General features: G+C 44.0%; 1 protein-coding gene across 3 annotated transcripts; it reads right to left on the bottom strand.

Annotated features, from left to right (window-relative positions):
- Positions 1–90: 90 nt before the first annotated feature.
- Positions 91–26074, bottom strand: ATP6V1A (ATPase H+ transporting V1 subunit A). Of its 3 annotated transcripts, none has more exons than XM_082768139.1 (15): positions 26014–26074; positions 16119–16213; positions 14013–14141; positions 12643–12857; positions 11765–11902; positions 11475–11626; positions 10469–10631; positions 9262–9370; positions 8359–8481; positions 8155–8269; positions 7310–7373; positions 6343–6546; positions 4581–4675; positions 3788–3959; positions 91–2355 (listed from the first exon to the last, which is right to left on the bottom strand). In XM_082768139.1, exons 2-15 carry the CDS (start codon positions 16198–16200, stop codon positions 2263–2265), a joined length of 1854 nt encoding a protein of 617 aa, XP_082624265.1. In that variant the 5' UTR covers positions 16201–16213; positions 26014–26074; the 3' UTR covers positions 91–2262. The 3 variants fall into 3 exon arrangements, with proteins under 3 accessions (XP_082624265.1, XP_082624267.1, XP_082624266.1); XM_082768141.1 differs by lacking the exon at positions 26014–26074 and adding an exon at positions 23936–23957; XM_082768140.1 differs by lacking the exon at positions 26014–26074 and adding an exon at positions 16499–16941.
- Between the last annotated feature and the right edge of the window lie 193 nt (positions 26075–26267).

Here is a 26267-nt window from a genome sequence, read left to right as displayed (position 1 = left end):
TAAGGGAGGTGCAAGCTTTGCTTAGGGTATACTGTGAACACCACCGTTGCACAGCTTTGGTTGGACAGCAGAAAATAGGACAGCTAAAACTACATTAAATCCATTTTATTCTCATTGACTTCAACAATTTTTTAATCTTTTTTTTTTTTACACAATTTCCAGCAACATACATTATGAAATATACAAGATAAAGTAGGTGGCTGGGTTCTGCCCATCTTTTTGTTCCTCCCACCTCTGTGGAGGGAAGACTTGCAGTACACAGTGAACATCAGAATCTCAACACTGAAAACTGAGACACAAAACAAAAAAAAAAAAGACAAAAATATATATGAAACTGTTTGAACTGGTCACACGTCAGGGCCAGGTACAGCACAATAAATATTAGAACTGCATTATCTTAGACATCTTCTGTAAAGTTTATAACATCCTCTATTTAAAGAGATAAGAACATCTGTTTTCTAGCATGAAATGCTACATAGTACAGTGCTGAAGGGTATGAACAACGAGGAATCCAGCAAGAGCTTGAGTGGTGACTATTCATTCACACATGCTCATCGTTAAAATAAGCAGCATTCACTGAAAGTTTCGTGAACTGTAAACCTAACCATTCACTACCAGAGTATCAGCTGTAGTAGTAGTTTCTTTTGGGAGAACCAAAAATAGGAAATCCATTTAGGTTTTGGCTGGGCTTTCCATGGCAAACAGCGAGCTGATACCATCATGGGAGTGGCAGCGTTTGGTCCTTAGCGCCAAGATCCCTTTGCACCACTACTATTCAAAGCTGGCAGCTGGTGGAAGAACACTTCAGTGCGGAATGAATGCTTAAACAACCAGGCCACTGCCAGTGTCAGCCACAAGTTATGTTTGGTGACCATACCAAGTCAGCAGCTGCCAGCCGGGTGCGGTGCTGCATGACAAAGAAGCGTTAGATGTTGTCTGACCCAAGTGAGAGCCCAAAGACTGGAGAGGATGACAGCATCTTTTGCTCTCTCTGCAGCAACGCTCGGAGTGCTGGCACTTGAAATTTGTCAGCAAGGCTGCGCTATGCTCACTCCTCACCTCAAATCTAGTTTTGCCAATAAGCGAGCCCGAGACACAGCAGTTTCGGCTGCTTGACTGACTGTGCTTCCAGAGCATGGTGCAGAAGTCACCAGTTTCTCTTGCATCATAATCAAGAAGGCAGAAGTAAATCCGCTCTGTACTGTTGCCCTTCCTCCTCCTCACCCCCTAGCCCCAGCAGCTTTACATCATGGCATATTTTTACGCATGAACCGAGGACCTGTGCCACTGCCAAACAGGCCAAGGAGGCAGAGGTGGGGCGGGAAGGTTAAGCACGTGCTTTGCTTTGCCTAAAAGCGACCCGGACACTGCACTGGAGGCCAGTGTTGGTAGAGAGCACCACCTAGGAAGGACTGCGTTCCTGGTCCACGCACGGAATTGCCACAGCCTGTTACGGCCTGTAGGACGAAGCAGCAGTGCCACGCTTCACAAACTAAAGCAGCTGAGTGTTGTGAGTTTTTATGGGGTGAGTGGGATGCGAGAAGGCGAAAGTCTGCTGGAAACCGAGCAGCTATGGCTTTGACTTTAGCTGATGCTCAGTCCAACAGTCCCATCTGTATTAGGTAGGAAAATAAAACTCTGTTTCTCCAGTGTACAAAAGCATACTGGCTACTTGTACATGCTCATCTTCTAGTCGGTCCTTTCTTGGAGAGAGCCACAACTACCACAATTCGATACCGACAGGCTTGGTTGGAGGTTGCAGAAAGGCCAGGGTAGTGAAGAACTTTGGTCATCACAGTATGGACAAAAATTCTGCTTCAGAATAGGGAGTTTCATGATAGTCACTTAGCAAAGTGCTAGACCTAAATGCCCTTACCACTGCCAGCTCAGACCGTACCACACGACTGCATTAAGATTACACCTCCTCTGCCAGTGCAGCTCACTTGGTTGGGTCCCAAGGCGAGAGACGGCTTACCAAGAGAGCTGGGAGAGGGCAAGGGGACGTTTTGCCTGCCCTAGAAGTGTACAACAGCATTTCTTCACTCAGCCGGGCCCATTCGCACGTCACTCACCATTTCAGACACACAAAGCAATGCCGAACACAAACTGAGAGGAATGTTTTGTAAAGACACTGAGGATGAACAGGGAAACGGGGCTATTTATCAACTCAAGTACTGTTGCATCATTCTTGTAAGGTAGGGAAGCAGAGGAGTTGAGATGAGGAATTCGGAGGACAAAACGGAGTGGTCACAGAGGCCGAGTCTAGTCTTCCAGACTGCGGAACGCATTCTGCATATCCTCAAACAGCTGAGCGTAGTCTGCCTTGATTTTTGCTTCACCATCTTTGACAGGGTCCTGGAAAACACCACGGCGGATGAACAGATCAGTCTCGAAAAGCCTCCAGTACTCGAGACAACCCTGCTTTGCCAGTGCTATCGTTTCCTGACCTCAGCATTAACACCTGCTAACTACAGAGCAGGCAGTTATAGCTCCGTGTCTGCTTTCTGTCTGTCCTTTGTCTCAGCAACAGCCCCAGGATTTAAATCTCATCCACTTCCCACATTCAGCGAGCAGGCAGAGTGGATGCTGAACAGAGAATTATTTGCATGAGCAGTGCTTACTTTACCTACTGAAAAGCAACTGATTTGGAGAGGATCCAATAATGCTTAGCGTCTTTTTTAGTCCTGTGTGATCCAAGAGCTGCAGCTCCTGGATCTGCAGCTCCTACCAGCTCCTGTCCCAAGAGCAAATGGAGTAAGGTTCTTGTGACTCAGAGAAATGCTCTGCTGTATTTTTGGGGGTGCATTCCCTGTAAATGCAAGAGTTACTTTGCCATCACTCAGATGTTGATCGGTTAATTTAAATAGCCTTGTGAAATCCTAACAAGCTCAAGGACATTTTTGAACAGCTGCATTTTCCTCAGAATACCTTTCAGGCAAGGCAAGGGCAAATACTGTAACAATCAGCCTTGTTCTGAGGCTCCAAGGCCTTCCCTGAAAGAAGCAACAGCAGTCAAAAGCTATGAAATCTGTTAAATGCCTTCACCATTCCCCTCTCAGCATTACGTTCCTCTAGGTCAGTGCAGCTCTTGGTGAGTGCTCTGTGTTTACAAGTACGATTGCATTACCTATCACTCCAAAGTGCACAGACAGCAGGACATTTAAGTTCATATGCCTTTTAGGCTGTTGCTCAGGAAACACATTTTTTTCTTTCATAACTATTACTGTGTTAGAGGGCCACCTCCACACAACGTTTTAATTCTACAGATTCTATTTTTCAGCCATGCCTATCCACTGCTACGCTGCATGCCAGATGTCTTCTAGTGGCCAGGGTTTGTAAATGAAAGTATTACTTCCCCTATTTCCACATAACCAGCTCTCAAGCAAGCTCCCACGCCCAAGTGTATCTTGTTTTGTTCTTGATGGTTTCAGAATATATACCAGGGATCTGCTTGTTGCAGAAACAAGCCGGTACCCTGCAGGAATAGAACACTGGCACACAAGAATGCTCAACTTTAAACATAATTTTATCTCATGGCATTAAGTCTTGAAAGATTTGTGATACTGGTTTATAAGAGTTTTAAAATAAGCATCGCATTTTTTAGAGAATATTACTTAGCTACTTCGACATCAGACAGTGCCACAGGTTACTGTCCTAGCAGTAAATGTTATGACCAGCAAGCTCTGCGTGTGTTTTAAGAGAGGAGTAGGAAAGCTGCACTTTAAAAAGATGGATACCGAAGTTACTCAGAGGATAATCCAATGTGTAGACCTACAAACAAACATACCTTGAATTTCATGGAGGTAAGTCTGTAGAGGATTTCGCTCATGTTCTCTCGGATGATGGACCACGTGATCTTGTTGTCACTCTGGGCTGTGGTTTCTACAGCACGGCGTGCCATGTCATAAAATGCAATCATATTGGAGAGCATTCCCACGGTTTTATAGAAAGGGCAGAACCTGATGGAACAGAAGAAGATTCGTCAGGCATCTTGGAACAGGACCAGCCTTTGCTTCTGCCTTCACAACAATGCTGAATTCTCACCTGAGATAACAGCCTGCTCTATTCCACAGGTTTCTGATACATGCTGTCAAAGGAGATAGTGAGCCTACGATTCACCTAATCAAAAATGTGGGACCTATTAGAGGCAAAGGCAATCACCCTGAAGTGAGGTTTCCTGAACACCCAAACACTGAACAAAACAGGAGATCAGTAACCATCACTGTACAACTCTCACATTCAGTCCTTCTTCCTGTTTGGTCCGTTATGGGATTAGGCCTTCTGCAAGCAGCCTGGGAGAACCTGACAGTTCCACAAGTTTCTTTGCTCACAGGAACGGGAGTATTTTTATGATAAGAACAATCCAGAGGCTCAACACACAGAAAGTTTCTTTTTTAATGGATAAGTGACTGCCACAGAAGGTTCCTCATTATTATTTCTATACATCAAGGTACTTCCTGTGCACCTCTGTCCCATACAAGCATTCCTTGCCTTAGCAACATAACCCAAAGGCACACACCGTCATAGAACATATCTAAGTTTCTAGTGATTAACAAGAGAGCTACAGATTCAGACCTCACCTGTCATAAGGCGTATAACCATTCTGTTGCAAGAAGTCATCTTTTATCAGCTTGGCAACCTCCAAGGTAATCTTGTCTGTTTCTGCCAAAGAAGCCTAGAAAGAAAGGCCCACCGTTAGTTTGGTACTCAGCTCCACTGAAATCACAGAATAGTTTGGGCTGGAAAGGACCTTAAAGACCATCTAGTTTTAACCACCTGCAATGAGCACAGACTTCCACTAGACCAGGCCAAATCCAACCTGATCCTGGACACCTACAGGGATGGGACACCCACAACTTCTCTGGGCAACCTGTTCTAGTGCCTCACCACCCTCACAGGGAAGAATTCTTCCTGATATCTAATCTAAATCTATCCTCTTAGTTAAGAGATACATTGAAACATTACCTTCCTACATAAAGAAGTAAAACCATTCGCCCTTCCCTAAAATTCTGATATCCATGGAAGAACAGCAAGATCTCAGCATTTTAGATCAATAAATAATATAAGGATTTGATAGGAGCCTCCACAGCTAACCGTGGGCTTTCCCTTTGTGGCAGTCAAGAAAAATAAAGACGTTGATGCCAGCAGTATGTTGTACTGTGCAGGGCGGACACAACCCTGCTGCAGAGTTATTACTGGCACCACAGGGCACTCACTCTTCCCTACCAGTCTGAGTGCTTCTGTAGTGGGAACACCACCCGCAGTTACAACCACCAGGCTCAGTATCACTTCCGTGACAAGAAACCCATTCTATCCTGTTCTGTAAAGTAGTCTTTTAGAACCTATTTTTGTAAGAAAGAAATTGCAGAAGGCCCTAAGATGGTATTTCCTTTCCTTCCAAGGCATATCTAAAGAAGAGAGCTCTGCTAGGCAAGATCTGGTGAAAGGCCTCCTCTTAGCTGGGCTAGAACATCGGTGAACAGGGCTAGCATCAGGACCAAACTTTCTTCAAACAACAGTAGTTGCAACGTGTTACCAAGCATTAGCTGTACCCTGTAAATCAGCACAGCTTGCCTATGTACCATGGAATTAAATTACTCTCAAATATGTGCTGGGCGCCTTTCAATTATCATATGTACAGTGCTAAGCTAAAACAGTTTTCACTTGGTCCCTTTTGAGAGCTCTCCGGGGAAATTTTGCTGTCCAAGTTCAGCGCTCCATCCAAAACAGTGAAGTGAAGGAAGGAAATTAAAGGATGCCTGTAAAATGGAGCCATGTGTCACGTCACAGGTCTCCATACAGAAACTAGATAACCGCCAGTTTTAGAACAAGCAGACCACTTCTGTTTCTGCGTACCAACTTGTAAATACCAGCACCTCTCTTCTGCTGCTGGGAACATGGTTTCTGAGAAATTGTAACTTTCCAGGCTACTAAAAATAAAGGTCCGTCTGCATCATCTCTCTTACAAGGTCTACTTCCAACAGAGTGCTATTGCAGTTTGCAATACAGGGCACTTCAGCAGGACTTCAACACTGGAGCAAAGTTTCTTAACTCCACCATTAGATGCCCTGCAATCTAATTTACGTGAGAAAAGCAGCCTCAAGCCAAGATTTATCAAATCCAAAAAAATGTGTCATTAGAAGTCAAATAACATACAAGAAAGTTTCATAAAAGCATGGTTAAATGCAGGAGAGCCTGGCATCTCCCAGTGAACGTTTGCCTTTTTTCCACGATGCAGTATCCATCAAGTTTGGCCTAGGATATGGTCAAAAGCCCGTGCTTGCAGTAAGGAAATGGAGGACAGTTCACAGACCCCCTGTTCCCTCCCAGCTGGCTACTCACCTTCCCCACAAGCTGCACAATCTCTGCAAGGTCCTCCTCTTCTTGTAGGATCTCTTTTGCCTTTGTCCTGAGAGGGACAAACTCTGTAAAATGCTTGTCGTAGTACTCATCCAGAGCGCGCGTGTATTTGCTGTAACTGATCAGCCAGTTGACAGAGGGAAAGTGTTTGCGTTGTGCCAGCTTCTTATCCAGGCCCCAGAAAACCTGCCAGAACCAGAAAGATCCCCTAGTTTTTCAAACTGAAAGCAAAACAAAATAACTGAAAGCAAAATGAAAACACACACACACACAAAATCACAACACAACCAGCAAGTCTGAGCCAACAACACAGCAAAGGCAATCACAAAGAAGCCTGAGAAAGAAAAAGAAAACCTGCTTTCTGCTAATTTAACTATAGCAGTGACTTTCAAACACGTATCTCAAAAAATGAAGAAGTTGTTTAAGCTGAATTTAGCTTGAGACTCCTCCTAACGGAGGAATATGCAGTAACAATGTCACTAGTGGAGCCTAGTTAAGCAGAGCTCTATTTAACTTTGCTCCTTTTCCCAAAACAGGGATTAGCAACCAGTTGCAAGATATTCCTCTCCCAGTCAACTGCTGTGAGGATTTTTTCCTGATTTTGATGTACCTACTAAAAGTGCTTTACTTTCCATCCTAGCCACGAGTGTCTGTGCTTCAAGTGCAGCTCGAAGGGCTGCAATCAGGAGGCACGTGGATATTCCCGAGCAGTCACTGTTGGCAGGATTTGCCACCTCTTCTCCCTCTTCCAAAGGCTTCTCAAACACATCAGTTCAGAGACCGTCTCGTAAAGTCATCTCTTACACTGTTAGAACATTTTCCAAAGCACCCTACAAAGTTGCCTGTATCAAATTGAAGCTCTCACATCAGCACTGGCACAAAGGTACTGAAGCAAAACCATTTTGAGTCTGACAGTGCGGGCAGAAGAGCTGCAGCTTGAGGGACGTACCTGCACAATGCCCAACGTAGCTGATGTGACAGGATCTGAGAAGTCGCCACCTGGGGGAGAGACACTGAGCGGGAAGACAGAAGGAGAAATAATCAGAATCCCTGTCACGGTTTAAGCTGAAGTACCAAACATATGACTACTCGGGTCAGTGATCACAGGAACAAGCAAGGCTAACACCGTTTCACATAAATAACATCGCAAGCTTCTGTTGCGTGATAGTGACAGCACATTTACACAGGGGTGATACCAAGTGTATCATGGATTACAGTTATTTCAGTAACTGATTGGTGATATCAAGGTATGATTTTAGTCGCTTTAGCTTCAGGGAGTAACTCCAGCTTGAATTACCAAACCCATCTCAACAGGAACAGATTCAATAGGCGTGCCAATAGGGCAGCTTGAGACACAGTGAAAAGATTATTTTACAGAAAATATCCCCCTTTGAAATTATTTCAGGTAAATATCACATATTTATCTATACTATAACCAATTCAATTCCATTTGGGCTTGACATGCCTTCCCAAACAGGTAAAAACCTTCCCTTCCGTTTTCCCTGGTTTGACATCCCTTGCAGTGCCAGTGCTAATGACACTCCTCCTGGAGCCGCTGACTCTGACTGCTGTGACTGTGACTCCACACCTCACAGAACTACCCTCCACACTCATTCTTTCTGCCCATATGCACATTTTAGCATTATTTAAGGGTGAACAGAGACTAAGCATCTATTTACAGATCTGTAACTCTGCAGCTGGACAGAGCAACGAGGCCTTCTTCTCTGAAGGCACTTTGACTTACAAAGATATACGGGAAGACTTGCAGCCAGTGTAAATAAAAGAAACACTCACGCTCCAACAATGCTGACGCTGCCCTCCCTTTCGGGATTTCCCAGACACTTCACTCTGCCAGCTCGCTCATAGAAAGAGGCTAGACGGGCACCAAGGTAGGCTGGGTAACCGCTGTCTGCAAGTATCAACACACAGGAATCGAGTCAAAGGCTCTGAGTTTAAAGGATGCGTTTACAAGACCGGACTGAGGAAAGGACTACTCACCAGCTGGCATTTCAGCCAGTCGTCCCGAAATTTCTCTGAGGGCCTCAGCCCATCGGGAAGTAGAGTCTGCCATCATGCTGACATGGTAGCCCATGTCTCGGAAATACTCAGACAGGGTGATTCCTAGAACAAAGACAACAGCACACTGCAGGATACAGTTCAGAAAGGAATTCTACTTTCATGTAAGAGGCAAACAAAATAAATAATTTAAGTTCACGTTCTGATGTCAACAGAGACTGAAAGGTACTCTTTCTTCCCACAAGATCATGTTCATGCTGCCTTTTTTTTTGTTTATTTTATTTCACTCTCCCCATTTTTGCATACAAACCACTCTGGCCCATCTTATATTTCTGTGTGTTTCTTGAAGGAGACAGGGCAATATCATTGCCAGTGTTCTTTGCCTCACTGAAACCATGAACAAAGCCTTTTCTTACTCTAAAATGTCTCCTTCCTTTCTAAGCTACCGGAACACAAATGTCAGAAAAGATGTTTTATCTGACAACTTTTCATTAAAAATATTAAAAAACAAAACAAAAAACTCTAAGAGGCTGCAAAGGAAAGCAGACGACTCAGAGAGCACTATTCCTGCCCACTGAGTAGCTGTACTTGTCAGTAAAAAGCAATTCATGAAGAATGTAAGCTTACATAATTAATACATGGGGCAAATCTAAATGAGACCTGGTGTGGTGAGTTCAACTTATAAGCAAGAATTAATGAGTGGAGATCATAGTTATATACAAGCAAGTCAAATTCAATTGTGACACTAGAAAGACAAGGCCTGAAAGGGTCGATTTCTGTAATTAAGCATGTTTCATGGTACCAACCATCTCAGGAACTGAAAATATTAGAGCATGATGGCTTGCTCTACACACAGAGCCTTTTCCAGCCTGCTGTAAATCTCACCAGTGTAGATAGAGGCCTCTCTGGCAGCCACAGGCATGTTGGAGGTATTTGCAACCAGAGCTGTTCTCTTCATGATGCTTTCTACCTTGCCATCAACTTCCATTGTTAACTAAAAGGGGAAAAACAAGACAAAACAATTACTTCAGCTAATTATTTAAACTGTAGTTCTCACCTTGTATTAGGACGCTGTACCACAGCCAGTCTAACAAAAGCAGCGACCAGATACAAGATTTCAGGATGCTACACAGTTTCCCCATCCAGATTGCACACAGCTTAGCCCTAACGTACACACCTCAGCCTCATTTCACCTTCTGCCAGTGGCAATCCCTATTAAACCCACTTCTTACCACAAACGAGTGATGACAGATCCACTGCGTCAGGTAGTACATTATGTTCTTTCAGCCTCACTTTACTAGGCCAGAAGAGCCAAATATCTTACCCTCCCCTCCTAAGTCCATGAGGAAACAGAGCGTTTTTTCTCCCACCTATACCAATCTGAGATAATTTTTGCCAACTGGACATAAACCCACATACATCTCTCAGATGAAGTCTCACAAGCATGTGAACAACAGAATGCACATCCTGACATTCAGGCAGAACTCTTAAAAATATCCTGGGATCTACTTTTTTCATGGCCGCTCTCCAGCTTGGCATCCTCATCTTGCAATCGACACAAGCAAGATTTCTACCCCTCATTTCTAACAGTGGAGTTTCAACCTAACAGTTCAGACTATCTGCTCTTTCCCTTACTTTACAGAAGGCTGTGCCACAACTAATCCGCAAATATCTAACAGGCAGGACGGAACCTGTTGCATTTTTTTTTTTTTTTTTTTTTTTTAAATTAGGTATTTTCTACTGCATCCTTTAAACCCAAATGCTGCATTTGCTACATGTGCTAAAGCTAGAAAAGTGAGAGAAAACGCCAATAAAAAGTAATATCTTTATAAATTACACCCAGGCATTCATGTTGGCTTTATTTTAAACAAATTAAAAAGCACATTCAAATACTAGCCCAGATGTTTCTTGAGGGGCCACTGAAGTCATTCCTGAATGAGCCAAAAGTAATTTCTGCTACTACAGTCAGAACTAACAGCCAGGAAGATCTTTTCAAGCCACTATGCCAATAAGAAATTGTACTCAGTAACAATACAGTATAATAGCAAGTCTTTCCAAAATGGTTTAATCTCCATGAATTCTCCGTACTAACCTCAGGGAAATCTCTCAGCACTTCAGACATTTCATTTCCTCGTTCTCCACAGCCTACATAAATGATGACATCACTGTTGGAGTACTTTGAGAGAGACTGGGAAATCACAGTCTTCCCACAGCCGAAGGCCCCGGGAATCGCTGTTGTGCCCCCTTGTACACACCTGAGAAAAGAAAAGGGACTCTGATTTGCAAGGAACTCAAGAACAACTCTCTCCCATCTCATAATTCCAATAAAGCTGTGTAATTAAAAGCAGAACGACAGGAGTAACATTCAGTGTTCTAGGTGAGAAGCACAGAGGTATTTCACCAAACCAGAAGACTGAGGGAATAAACTACCCTTTCCTTCTACTGCCCTTGAATTATGTGAGTTATGCTGGTACAACAGCTCTGCTTTCAGGCTTGAAACATGGTTGTTTTCACAGCTGGAAGCACTGATGGAATGCAAACGTCAAGAAAAGAGTATCAACTGCACTTAAGTGCGCATTATAAGAATAAGAAGCACAATATTTTAGGACCAAAAATTACCAAATTCAGTGCCTTGGAGGTTAGCCATTTAAAAGGGCATTTTGAGTTACAATTCTGCGTGATAGTTTTCGTAAGTAGTGATTCTAGAAATGCACAACCTCAAGACCATGGAAACAGATCCTACTCATGTGCTCAAATGGAGATATCCAAGCTTGAAAGCTATAGTCTTTCTGTAGATTTGGTAGGATTCCATGTAGACTTGTCAGTTCTTTGCTGGATTAATGAACAAGAACTATCTTGTCAAACTTCCTTTTAACCTTTTTCCACTAGTAGGTTCTCCTGGCAGATATATTATCAAACAATATTATCAACTAGGTGTGGATATTTTTTTTCTTCTGTTCATTGTTTTGTTTTTCTTTTTAGATTTATGTTCAAATACAAAGTGAAGGTTTGGCGTCTGTTTGCCCTTAAGAAATTAACACCGCCCTCTCCCCTAAAAGAGATTTCTTCCATACTAGAAAATTAAGGGTAATACTTACGGGAAGAGGGCATCCAGCACCCGTTGGCCAGTTAGCAAAGGATGATTCGCTGGTAACTTTTCAGTAACAGGACGGACTTGACGTACAGGCCAAACCTGGACCATAGTGAACTTCTCCTTCACACCTTCAAACTCCAGCTCTAAGACAACATCCTACCAAAGAGCACCAGACATCTGAAGTAAGCAAACAGTTGCACACTTCATATAGAACTTCATACAGAACAGGAAGGGTACATCAACCCTATGAAAGAGACATGGAATATCCTGGTAACCGCTGTTTGGGAGACTTACTGAAGTGTCATAGTTTCCCGGTGGAGCAATGTATGTGACTGTACCCCTGTTCCGTGGGGGCAGCATGATTTTGTGCTTGATAAGGGAATTTTCATTCACTATGCCATAAATATCTCCACCCGTGATGTGGCTGCCGACCTGAAATCAGAACAAGTCTATTAGTCATAAGTGAGAACTCTAGTTTAAAAAAAAAATGCTGACAAAGAATCATATAACCATAGCTATTAAGTCTAGTACCGTGATTACTTCTTTTGTAAGTGCTTTGTTACAGCACAGCAGCCCATTTACATAACTCATTGCTCCAACATCACATTGCTAGCAATACTACGTGTGTTCAGAAGCATTTCAAGGCTTAGACTGAAGCAATTACTGACTGGTGCAAGGAATTCTCCTTGTTCCTTCTATACCTCTCAGCCTAATGTGCTAAGTAGAGAAAGGACAGCATATGCTAACCTGAAGGACTGGAATAAAAAATAATAATAATTAAAAAAAAAAGCATACGCCAAGGGCTAAAGCTATGATATTTTCCACTTCTAAGGCTACCTTCACTGCGTGCTGTTGTTATTCTTTTTGCAGAGGTAGCACCTGCTAGTGTTTAGTGCAATTCCACTAGGCTCTTTATAGTGCTGCAAGTAAATTAAAGCTTTGAAAGTTTTCCATATGCAGCAACAACACCCAGTAAGTCACACAGGGTAAGTTTTCACGATGCTTGTCTAGTCCTCACTCTCATATATCCCTAACTCCTCCTTGCACCCCTTTTCATGAACTTAATTCATTGTAACCATGGTTACCAGCAGTGACAGCCTTCACACTCTGCTGTGGCTCTATACTCCAAGAGGAGAGGAGCATGAGAGGACGAAAGGCTTACCAGAACCTACCCGCAAATTTCTAGAAGGTGTGAAGTCCCATTTGACATCTCGGCTCAAAGCGGACACATTGACACCTCTAGGGATATAGATACTTTTGGTCAGAGTGCTGATGTCTGACAGAGGCCTCTGGATACCATCAAAAATAGCTCCCATAATGCCAGGTCCCAGTTCCACCGAGAGGGGTTTGCCAGTACGCAGTACTGGATCTCCTACAGAGACACCAGCTGAAGATTGGCTGAGGAAAAGTTCATCCAGACCAAGGACAGGGAAGAAGGCATCACATCCACATCATCATACTCTTAAGTCATCTTTCTAACCTTAATATGGTATTTTTGTTAATGTTATATATCATCATTTGAGAAGCATGTCGCCTAATTTTAAAGAGCGTTTGTCTTAGATTAGCATTTCCCTCATCTCTAATGTTGAGCTGTCCAGTCTATGAGCTCCAAAGATGCAAAAGGCCCTATCAGAATACCAGAGAAACCCCCAAAAGCCTATGTAAGACTTGAGAGGTTAAATGCAAGTTGACCTCAGAAAGCCTTCATTATCCTCTCATGAGAGATCTAAGAGTAAGAAATACTTAGACGTTGGACTTGTTCAATGTATTGATGGAAGGCTACTAAATAGTGCAATGATGAGCCAACTAAAATCACAAATTATTAGGTACAGACACAGTCTAGTAACCAGTTTACCACCCAACTCTCCAAAACAAAGCTTTGGGAGTCAGCGCAGGCTTTTTCCTGGCCTTTACACACAGGCAGAGCCAACTCTTAAGTTTAAAAGACTGAGAAAAAAATAGTCTGGCTTCAAGTTTAAAGAACTGCTCTTATGTTCTCTTTTACACTTGCAACAGGAAATCCACTTTAAGGCTAGATTTCAGAATACAGGCTGTGCCTTGGCTGGACACAGACTCCACAAGCACAATACAGAAGCAAAAAGAAGAATTTATCACATCTGTCGGAATAGTCTGTCCAGAAGAAATCCTGCCCACTCTGCATTTCCTTCTGAAGTGCAATACAAGCAGAATTTTCAAAAGCAAAGAAAAAAACGATGACAAATACTACTGCTTGGTAGTTTTGCCAATCGTGGTCGACATCTGTCAAACAACTTTGTTAGCAAGGAGCTGTAATACTTGAATTCACGTGAACTTAAATCTATATTACTTGGTTTCTACATAAAATAACAGGAATTTCTTTGTCACACAGCCAAACAAGGTAAGATTTACCTCAAAAGTGTCAGAATTTACAAAAGATGTGGCAGAACAGATGCTGCTGCCTGCTGGCATTGGAACTACCAAGCGCTGGTCCCAGCCAGCTTTGCTCATCACCTTTACCATAACCATCGCCGTGTTCTGGACTGAACAGGCCCGAAAAGGATACACGTTTCTTCATACACCTGGACAGTTGCCAAATCACCTTCCAGTCGGATGATTTCCCCCACCAGTTCACTGTGGCCTACTCGTACCAGCTCATACATGGCAGCTCCTGCCATGTTGCAAGCGGTGACCACTGCAGAAGACAGACACACACGTGAATGTTTTTCCTGTCGTTCAGCAAATTTGCTCATCAGGAGTCAGTAAGAATTGGAGAGCACACGCCTGGTATTCGCCCAAATCAGAAGCACAGTTTTGATTTAACAAAAGGGATAACTTGGCTGCCACAAGTCCTGATATTTTTAGTTTAAAAGCCTACAGAAAAAAAAAAGCCTTCTTTTCACATTTTACACTGTTCCTTTATGTTCATAAGACAATACTATCAGAGCATAGTACGCAGACAAATCCTCTGGTGTATCCCGACAGATGGCGAACGTTAAGGGTTTTGGAGGTGCACTGGACTTTGCAGGCATCATATTTAATAGTCACTTCTCCCTTTAAGTTAGCTGGGCCACTTCCCCATCTGATTAAATTAAAACATACAAAAAAATGTCAAAAGGTCACCTGATACCTGGTAGTTACAGCAAGATGCCGTTGGGGACTTGCATTTTCAAGTTTATAAATTTCTGTTTACCTCAGTAACGTTTCATACTAACAAACTGCTTCCATCCACAGATCAGTTTCAGGGTATTTGCTAAAAGCAACACATACCTTTATGTCTGAAGTGGCAGACATCTGTGCAAGTTTTAAGGGAACTCTATTTTGATATTATTTTGTAGAAAAAGGATGTGTATTTCAAGCCATTTAGTTAACCTCCTACAGATGAAGTCTACTTTACAACAAAGTTTGGGCCTGCAGCTTTCTACCATGTTGACTTAGATTTTAGCAGGTTGTACATGGACTACTACACAGGGTGTTGCTTTTACTACAGAGGGTTTTAGGACAAAATTTATCATGTCTTATATCGTATCCCATTTGCAGTTAAGGAACAGGCATTTTTCTTTAGGTACATACAAGCCGTGGAAGTTTCTCAAAGCAGCTTCACTACCAAAAATACATGCTCTTCTTCTGTGCTCACATTACTATGCTTTCCTTCATCTCTTGAGGGAGAGGAAAAGCCAGTACAGTTTGCATGTAATTCAAAAGCTGTTAATAGCAGAACCCAAATAAACCATTTAAGGTGATAAAACAGGAGGAGCAGTCATCCTTCTCCCAGCTGTAATACCACCACGTACTGCCACCCTCCCTGACACCTGCAGCACACACTCTGTGTGGTAACACAGGGCAGCCTGACAATGGCAGAGAATTGAGTGTTACAGAGTGCAAAGGGTCAAATGGGATTGGGTCTGGAGCACAAGTCCTATAAGGAGCAGTTGAGGGATCTAGGGTTGTTTAGTATGGAGAAAAGGAGGCTCAGGGGAGACCTTATTGCTCTCTGTAACTACCTGAAAGGAAGCTGTGGGGAGCTGGGGTTGGCTGCTTCTCACAGGTAACTAGTGATAGGACCAGAGGGAATGGCCTCAAGTTGTGCCAGGAGAGGTTTGGGTTCGAAATTTGGAGACATTTCATCTCAGAAAGAGCAGTCAGGCACTGGGACGGGTTGCCCAGGGAGGTGGTGGAGTCACCGTCCCTGGGGGTGTTCAAGGAAAGGTTGGAGGTGGTGCTTAGGGACATGGTTTAGTGGGTGACATTGGTGGTAGGGGGGTGGTTGGACCAGATGATCTTGGAGGGCTTTGCCAGACTTTATGATTCTATGATCAGTGAGAACAGACTAAGCATCACATACGTTTATAGAGAAGCTTCATGCAGTTTCCTGAACAAGTGGCTTTATCTCAACAAGAATGCTTGCTAACTATTTTTTTGAAATATTATTCCTCAGCCTGCTTACTGGTCATTATATCTTTCAAAAAAAACTAATTAGCCTTAAAACCTTGCTAGTATATTTCTTAATCTTTTATCAGAGTAAAAGGCAGCGATCCTTCTTAAAAAGGAAAAAAAAAAATCCCACCCAGAACTTTATGATACTTCTTCCAAGTTAACAAGTAATAATATTTCTCGATTAATAATAAACTAGATGAAACAGAAGCTATGATTTTGCTTATGAAATACCTACCAGGTCCTGAGACTCCATGGACGTAGCCAACAAATGCCTCTCTGTCCTCATCACGGATTTTGGGTAGCTTGGAGAAGTCCATTTTGTCTATTTAACTGTACAGAAGGAAAAAGAGAAAAAAGTAATTTCAGAACACAAGCATATGCAGGAAGTTCCTTCTCTCCCTTCCCTCTGCACATTTTGTTTCCATTTAGAAAAAACACTGAATAATTCTGAACTCATACAGCCCGAAGCACCTTACCCACTCTGGTTTTAAAGCAACAGAATGTTAAAAAGTAACTCGTTTAAGCAAACAAGAACTGGTTTCCACTATTGCAGACACACACAGTGAAACATCACTCCCCAATATGCTGCACAGAAGAGACACACTCCAAAAATACCCTAAAACTGCTGGTCTTCTCTCAAGCCAAAGAACAAGATGTTTAAACAGTGGAGAACCTCTTCTGCCATCCACGTCTCATCTAGCCTCCTTCAAAACCCAGAGTTTTCCACGATTCTGAGTCCATGATTCTGATGCTGTATGCAGAATGTTCTGGGGCTGCTTTACCACCACGGTTCTTTAAAAAAGAAGACTTCAAATATTAGATGTGGGAATTCGAATTTTGCTATCTCAGATTGCTGAATCAGAGTGTTCAGAGCAAAAAATAAATAAATAAATAAAATGACAAGCACCAGCACTCAAACGTGAAAGTCTGCTCCACATCCCTCAACAGTCAGCAAAAGGTTTGAGGCAGCCTTTGCTCTTGGTGAAACCTGTGGAGCGTTAGAGAAGAACTGTGCTGAATAATGGCCAAAAAAACCCACCACACAACAGTGAAACAATAGCCTTGCCATTTGCTGCCTAGAGAAGTGAAACAAGGAAAAGCTCGTTAGAAGCAGACCTCACGGATCCCTGCCTGTCCTGTAATTGGCGGTTGGGCTGTCCTGCTTCTGGCGCCGATAAGAGCAGTTCAGGGTTTTGCTTTGTCAGCCCTTATCATGCTTTGTGTTACCTTGGAAACGGAGCGGTGTTCAAGCACAGCAAGGCAAATGTCTGCCCACTTCTACCTTACTGACACTTTTACAGTGCTGGTGGAAGCTGCAGCGTGGTAGCCCCAGCACACGACGTGCTCTGCTCATCACCAGGGCCTACCCAGCGCTGCGAGCCTCGTGCTGCATCTGTGCACACTCACAGCCCCCCCCGAGAAGCTCGACCTGACCCTGCGGTAGCTGGTATTTGCCATCCTTAAATCTTATGATTATTTTCCATCTCTTTAACACTACGTTACAGATCCTCTGCCTATCTGTCCCGATGAGCAGCTTCTTCCAGGCTGCGTTTCTCACTGGAGTGGGTTGTGTAACACGGCTACCAGGGGTTCCTCTCCCAGCAGCCACCCCAACAGTTGATCGTGACTCAGTCGCTACCAGCCTGGAGTGGAGCTGGTAACTCAGAGCTCAAAGCTTCTCTAAGTGAGGCATCTGTGAGATCCCCCTACTCTCTAAAATGGCAATGTAGCCTTTAAGCTGCCTATTGTTCGGGCCCTGAAGATGACTTGAATTTCACTGCTTATTTTTCAGAATTCCCCTCTGACAAGTGGCAGAGGGAGGGCCTCACAAAGCAGTCTGCAGTCCCTGAGCAACTGGTAAGAGCTGGTTCTAATTGGACCAACACGATCGTTTCCTCTTTTTCTTTGCTTCTGACAATTAAAATATTGCAAAACTCGAGCACAATTACTGTTTGTACTGAAAAAAAAAATGCAGCCGGTCTTATAAAACCCACCCAAAATGCTCACTTCAACAAACCGCACGAAACAACTACCAAACCTTCTAGAGGAGCACAACAAAGAAAGGGTTAAACCATCTTTTCCTAAGTGAATCAGTGGCACCCTTTGGCAACTGGACAGTACGTGGTCCCCTAGCAAAGACTCAAATGACCAAGGTAAGCAAAGGTGGGAAGAATACTGGCCAGCTTCAATTTAAATTAACTTTTCGTATCCAAGTCAAAACCTGAAGCTGCTGCTTGAAGCAAGCGTTTATTTTTCAGGGAGGCAAAGAACCACCTCAAAACTGTCATTCCACAGTCAAAAGGCAACATCCTCACACCCAACATTGGCCTCTCTTGTTCCTGTGGCTGCTCTTCCTACAGCCTTCCCCATTTAAAGTGCGAGCCAACTCCTGCTCCAAGCATAAAAGAAGCAGTGAATTCTTCCTCACCTTTGCTGACCCCTTCTTTAAGGGGCTACACATCTTTTAGCCTTGAGTGCAGATTAAGAAAAAAATGTTATTTGTCTCTGCACTGCTTTCTCATCGTTGCATATCAGCCTTAGATGTTTATTTTGGATGGAAATGTCTCAGAGGGCAGAAATGTTATCTGCCTGCGCTGTTACATGTCTGCCTTGATAACACGACTTCCCTCAAGCGTGCCAGAATTTGCTGAGCATCGCTTCATGTGTGGGCAGACAGCACATACTGACCCCCGAAGCCACAGCAGCTAGCCATTTTGGAAACCTGCTGATTCTTACAGCCTTCCAGAGGCCTCTCGCCAGCACAGGATATGCAGCTCACTCCAGCAAACTCTACTAGCACACCTACACGAGGTATTAATTTTAATTTTAACCCCCATATCGTAACAAAAATGCATCTTGTATCTTCCACAACTTATAAATTAGTAACCTTCCTTCTCTCAAACTGTTCAACTATTAATTTGAAACAAGCTTTAAGCTCTAACATGGTCGTATTCTGCATCACAGTGCCACAAATCAAAATATTACATGCTGCAGTAACATCTCAGACTGAAGGGTGCTTTAAAGTAACACTTTAGTCGCCGTTAAAGAAGAAATAGCCAGCAAACACGATTTTCTATCTTGATTTTTCCCCAGCACAGTGATATTACATTGCGGGGTAACCCCCCACAATGAAAGTATGCTGCTCTCGGTGCTGTTTTCTGTTACCATTCCTTGGTTCTGCCTCAAACATTTGATCAGTTTGCACAACGACCTGCCTACCCACAAAGATCTCCTCAAAATTAAGACTCCGGTGAGATTTTTAGAAGGAGCCTCCTTACAGCAAGGAAGAAAATCCGTGAGTATTTCAGGTAACCACAGTCTTACCTTATTTTGCAGAAATACAGAGGAACGCAGACCCCCGCGAACGAAGCGGCGCAAGAATTCAGCAGCTAAGCATCACCACTTGGGAAAAAAATTGTCCTTCTGGTGCCCCTGTACACAGGGATGAGAAAGCCTGCTGCAGAGGGGAACGAAATTTCTGACACACAGCAGAGGCACAGCCACCTGACTTGATGAGTCATCAGTCTCTCTCCCACCAGCGCTGAGGAATGCCGCAGTAGCAAACGCGGCTACCTAAAGCCCGGCCGAGCTCCCATCTGCGCCCTCCATGGCGCCCAGGACTGAGCCCAAATAATTCAGCAGCGGGCTCCAAGGGATGCATAAAAATCCTGGAGAAAGGGAGAGAGAGATGCCTGCTTTCTGCCTCCGGTGTAACAGATCCGTGCCGATGCGCTCGGCTCCCCACCAGCTTACCAGCACGAGTGTTTAACGACAGAGTGCCCAGGGAGGCGCTGACAGCACCGCAATGCTAATTGCTGGAGGATTTAGCACAGGTATTGATTCCTGGCAAAATAATCTTGTGGGGCTTACTGCTAACATAAAAGCCCTCCCCCTCGTCGGCAGAAGTGTGGATGCAGCTGCATGATAGCCAACGCCTCAGCTACACCGACTGATGCTCCGCACCGAGCGACAGCCACGTGCACGTGGTGCCAAAGATCAGCAGGCACTGACACTGTCCTGCATATTTAAAAAAGGACGAGAAGCAGGGGGGTCTCTCCCCAAGAAACCGCGTGATCCCAAGAGCTCCCTGCAACCATCACAAGTTTGCGAGATCATCTTTGGATGTTCAAGGGTAAGCAACATGTCATGTTGGCACAAATGCTCAAATACGCCAAGCAAAGCAGTATTAAATAGCGCAAGACTCGCAGTTCAGAGGCAGCAACATCATGTTAGCAAGTCAACAGCGCTTGGATTCATTCTGCTGGAGTAAATCTGAAGTAAGGTCACGGATTTTACTGCATCTGAAACAGAGCAATGTGTTTCGACTTCTTGGGTAGGAAAACAGAGTTAGAATACAAGCCCATACATTCAATATCCAGGAAAGCCTAACAGGCAGACGCAGTAAAACCCAGGCAAATAAAGTTTTCCAAAGAAATAGATAGAGGGCACAAATCCCACTATCCAGATGCACAAAGATGTGTTGCAGGAGTCCCATAAATATGGCAATCATTGACGTGGATTTGCTGGAAGTTGGACACTTCATACTTCCCCTTTGAACAGATGATATTTTTAAGAGGAAGTATTAAAAAGTACAGTGCCGGAGTTACTAGACAAATGCAGAAGTTCAGCAGCATTTCTGCACCTACAGTCCGGGAGATTTTCCCGGAAGGAACAGCATGGCCAGAGCTCTGACACAGGTCACTGGGAACGGAGGACAAACGCTCCTTCACACCACACAGTTGCAATTTTACCATAATACAGCAAGGAAAACGATTCCAGGTTGCTCAGGCACCAAATAACAGAATTCCTGAGGTTGGAGAGCGCCTCTGCAGATCGTCCAGCTGGGTTCTGGTGACCTCCAAGCATGGAGACTCCACAAACTCTCTGCACAGTGTTCCATCACCCTCGCAGTAAAGAAACAAACAAAAAGCTTTTTCTGATGTTTAAAGGGAACCCTGTGAATTTCACTTCGTGCCCACTGCTTCTTGTTCTTTCAACAGGTACTGAGAAGAGTCTGGCTCCATCTCCCTTGTGCCTCTCATTATGAATTTATGCACTTTGTGGTCAGGTTCTCCGAGCTTTCTCTTCTCAAACCTAAGTTCTCAGCCTCCCCTCTTAAGAGAGATGCTCCAAACCCTCAACCAATCTGTGTCCCTTTTTCCCCCATGTGCAAGGCTTGCCATTTGCCATTGTTGAACAGCATCAGACTCCCGTCAGCCCATTTTTTCTAGGCTGTTTATGCCCCTCTGAATGGCAGCACAGCCCTCTGGTGTGCCAACAACTATCTTCCAACTTCGTTACCAGCTGCAACATAAGAGAATCATGCAGGATTTACCTCCTGTAACATGCCTTAGTTTGCTCTTCATAACGAACATCACAGTATTGAGGCACTGACTGTACCAACCTTCATGCCCTAAGCCCAGAACTAGAGGTATCCTTGTTTCCTAAACTCAACAATACAGACAGCCTCCCATTTAAATATTCAGATGGTTCGACTTGCCACAAGGCACACTGAGGTTGTCTCTGCTCTTGGTAGGTCAGGAATTTGTGTAAATAATGCTCACTTAGAGCTATGGAATGACCTGCAACTCATTCACTGCATAAGTGCTTTGACCCACTGGGGATTTGCTCAGCTCAGTAGATAACCAGCCTTCTGACTTCAAACGCAGCGGTCACATGGTACTTTGAATCAGTAAAGATCCCAGTTTTGGCAATTAAAATATTCCCGTTTCCAGAGAAGCCACTTTGTGTGAGCAAATCTTCACCACCTGACTGCTTAAAAGCCACCCAGTGTTCCACAATACCTTTTTCTACAGGGGTTCTTTCCTCTCAGCCCAGAAGGCTTCTCCAGAAGAGCTTTAGAGGTCAAAATGGATGAGCTTCCCCTGATTTCTGAGCCATTACATTAGTTTAGTAGCTTCCAACTGTGAAAAAATTGACATTCCTTTCAGGCTGTAGTGCCTCCTGCCCCTTCTTTGGCTTGATAGGCTTTCACACAGAATAAAGATCTAACACAGCAGAGATCCAAGCTGTAACAGAGAACACCAATGCAATATTCATTTCTGTGTCCTACAGTGACCATTGTTTCTCATCCTGATCCCATCTTCTGACTGCTAGGGCTGAGAAGTTCTGCAGCCATCTGTTTTGTGCAACAGTCTGTCATTTCTCCTAGACAAGCAGTATTTTCATTAACCTCACCAACCTTACAGCAAAGCTTAAGTATCCACCCTTGTTTTCATAAAATAAAACAGTCACTCAGCTTTTAGGTGCATTTGGCCTTGTTACTTGAAGTATTTCTCATAGGGATATTAAGGACTCTTCATTTTATTATGTGATGTATTGGACAAACCAGCTAGCTTGAAGGGCTGAATCAAGAATGATTTTGCATGAAAGCCTTTAAAAAAAGATCTAATACACCTCGGAGATAGAAGCACTCTTTTCCAGCACTTTGGTGTAATGAAACACCTGGTTGGAATCACAAATATACACACTGGCATGGGACTCCCATAAAAAGGAAATTAAATCGAGGTTGACTTTCCCTGTAATGGAAAACTTCACCTTTATGTTTTAAAGCAAGTTAAACCACATTTGGGGATTTTATGTTCAATTACCTGAAGTATTTACAGATTCTTCAGAACAGCCAGAGCCCCTCCAACGTAAACTATGTATGATGGCAGTTGGCTGAATATCTACTAGGTGACACATATTTGTCACAATAACAAACCCCTCAAGATTTCATGGATCTAGAAGAAATTCAGTAACAAAATTGACTTTTAAGAAGTCCTTATCAATGCTCTTTGCATTTAGCCACAAAACACCATGTTAGTTTTTCTGAAGAGCTGCTTTTAAAACTTTCTATTACAGTAAGAAATGAAATAATGATGTAATAATGAGAAGGACCAAACGTTTGTCCCACTAAAGATTTAATTTCACGTAACAGAGGCACCCTCTAGGAGCACCACTGTCCCTTAGGAGCTTGCATCTGCAACAGGTCAGCTTTCAGCACGAGTTTCAGCTCATTTAACGGTCTAGCAGGAAAAATCTCAGTTGTTAATTGATGCAGCAACTATCTTCAACATTATCCTTCTCAGGAATACAAAAAAGCAAATGCTAATGCAAACAGCCCAGTGCTATAGACACATGGTCATGACTGCAGCTTCTCATACTAGTTTTAGTACTCCTTGATTACAACACCTTAGAACAGCCACAATGGACTCTCCAAAATGATGCGAACAATGACAGAAGAGCTGTCGACAGCTACCACACATGCATTAGATCACTGTCAGACAAACTATTTCTGGAGTGAGCACTGAAATTTTCTGTCAGAAACGCTCAGTGCAGTAACCAAAGTGATGACCTAGGAAATAAATTCAGCAGCTAAGCGGGATTTTCATCTGCTATTTGGTTAAGTGATAGGAATAGCCTGCTAGACTATGACTTTCGGGATTTATCCATGTATCTCTAACCAGTTTCAGAATATCATTTTAGTACAGAAATGATGCTATTAGGTAAATTACATATAGAAGTCCAAAAAGCTGGCAGCAAAAGGTCAGTTGTTCTGAGTGGGAGAAGGTCAGTTGTTCTGAGTGGGAGGTGCTTAGGAGAATCTGACAGAATCAGGCGAAATAAATGCATGCAGAGATGAGATAAGCTAGCCAAAACAAAAATTACAGATACACATTGTAGAACTTATTGCTGCAAGATACAACCAAATCCAGGCGTTTAGTATAAGCTCAGTCTTCCACTTTCAAAGGCAGAGGGGAGAATGATGACAATACACACACAAAGCCCTTTTTCAGAACAAGGCCAAGATCCAGTGCTGACATCCAGAAGATCCAACCTAAGGCAGTTTTTGCATGATGGATCTGTAGGTAATCACCTACTGAAGAAGGAGCTTAGCCTCTGTACAGACAGAAAGGGTTGATTCATTCAGCTTCCTGTGCTGGAGCAGATCCCCATTTCTCTCCATCCAGCTGGAAGGCTGAAGAAGTCACATGCCTGAGGACAGTGAGTAAGAATGAACAAGCATGATATCCCAGTTGTTCCAATCACCTGTTTTCCTTGATTGTGTTCCATTCAAAACAATCATGTGGATACCATTGCTCAACAATACCTCAATATTTCCAAATCTAAAAAAAAAAAAAAAAAAAACAACTTTTCTTTGTAAAAAATGATACAAGTATTGGGGAAAGAAAATCTGTTTTAGTTCACTGTGGTAACTTCTGCCTAAGTGCTAATATATTTCCATGCACTTTAGTTAAAAAAAATAATAATAAAATAAAATAAGGGCGCTACTATTGGCCAGCAACAGCATGCAACGTTTTTTGGTCAACACCAAAGTAACCAAATAGATCTACCAAGTTCTCCTGTAATGCTTTCACTCTTTTTAAAAGGCTGGGGATGTCTAATTAGGAACATAGCTTCAGCACAAGCAAGCATGAGAACTCGAAGAGACAGTACTGTGATATCAAAACACAAAAGGAGGACCAAGGTGCATCTAAATGCATCTCCAGGGGAATCCTCCAGTAATCTGCTGGTCTACAGCTGTTTCAGATGACCACAAGTCATGCTAGTACCCGTGTGCATCTGGAAGATAAATGCTCCAAGTTTCTACTAGGAAAAAAAAAGACTGAAGCACACTGAAGCCTACAGACTTTGCAAGTTTATATTGAGTTATAAAGCAGTTAACATATACTTAGATCAAAATAAAAGTTAAACTTAATCTAAGATGGTATGAAAATTAAGGAAGTAGTACTAATCGCTCCTGGATGAACTTTAATAGCAGCACTATCTGTAGAAAACTGCTCTTGATTGGGAAAATGGAAGGGTGCATTTTCAGGAAACTGAGATCTTGTGTTACTATTGCAACACGAGACTTCAACCCCCATTTGAAGAGTCAGCTGATGTCAGCTGACATTTTCCAGCCTCGTCTTAGTTTCTCCTTCTCCACCCTACCAAACTGATGCTTCTGGTTGTTTGACATTAATGCCATGCTTTGTCTCCTGATCATGGAATTAACGCTAGCCTTTTCTGCCATACAATAATACAACAGTTTTCAAGAAGACCTGACCTAATAACCTGGAAAGCACAGTAAAAATAATCTGCAAGATTTCTGGGGTATTCAAAGACCTGTAGACACTGACTTCAAAACACATATTCTTAGTTTAATAAAACGTAACAAAATTACGAACAAATAATAAAACACCTTTAAAAGTACTGCATACAGAAGCCAAACCTTCATCTGCTGCAGGCCTGCGGAGTGCCAAAGTCAGTACAAATTCAGCAATTTACACAATATATTAAGAATCTGCCTTGTAGTTGTTCAAACTTTCACTCGGCAATGCCAACCTACACTTGGCACATGCTCACTGAGGTGCTACAAGTGGGCAGGCCCATGAACCAGCTTCAGCTTGCTGTTGGCAGGTTTTCCTTCTCTTCCCTCTCCACTTCACCAAGTCCTATTAGCATTTTAAACACTGCAAGGGATCAAATGGCTGGTGTGCTCCGCTGAAGCATTGCATTACAATGAATAAAATTATCACCAAACTGTTTTTATTCCCCACTGGAGTACGAATGCTGTAATTTGTCATAGGAGAAGCGAGTAAAATGTAGAAGAAATCGCTTTGGACGGATAGATCCTGATACGTACATGTCACGTACCTGAGGGTCACGGCTAGCGATGAGAGCACCCGGAACGAAGCCCCTTCACCCTTACCTTACTTTTAAACGAATTTTACGGGCAGATCACCTCACGAGGGCTCAGCTTCCACCCCTAACTCCAGGAACACAAACCACCCCGGCCTCACCAGCGGCGTTATCAAGCGAACCACCACCGGCAGGCCCTGCCAGCAGCACGGGGGTGCCACAACACCCTCAGGGCACAGCGGGGGAGCCCCCCCAGTGCTGGAGCCCCACAGACCCCACACACCGGGCCGGGCCGGGCCGGGCCGGGCCATCATGGCGGCGGCGGCGGGCACCGGCGGCCGTTGGCGACCGTTGGCGGCCGTTGGGGGCCCTGACAGGAGACCCCCACGCATACAACGGAGGCGAGGGGAGCGGATTAGCGTGGGTAGGTGGTGAGAGGGGGGAGTGAAGGAGGTGGAAAGGGGAGGGGGGGGCGCGATCCTCACCTGCGGCGCCCCGCTCCCTGCAGCGGCCGCGGCCCGGCTCAGCTGACGGCGGCCCCGTGTGCGCATGCGCCGCCGCCTCACCACCCTCACCACCCCCCCTCCCTCCCGCCCAAGCCACGTGACCCCCCGCACGCGCGCGCGGCGCCAAGCGCGCTCCTCTCCCTCTTCCCCCCCCCCCCCCTCCCCTTCTCGCCCTCCTCCGCCAATCAGCGCGTGCGGCGCGCGGAGGCCCCGCCCCCGCCGCGCACGCGCCG

Source organism: Aythya marila, assembly GCF_965140915.1.
Source record: "Aythya marila genome assembly, chromosome: 1".
NCBI lineage: Eukaryota > Metazoa > Chordata > Aves > Anseriformes > Anatidae > Aythya > Aythya marila.
This window is presented reverse-complemented; position numbering and strand designations above follow the sequence as displayed.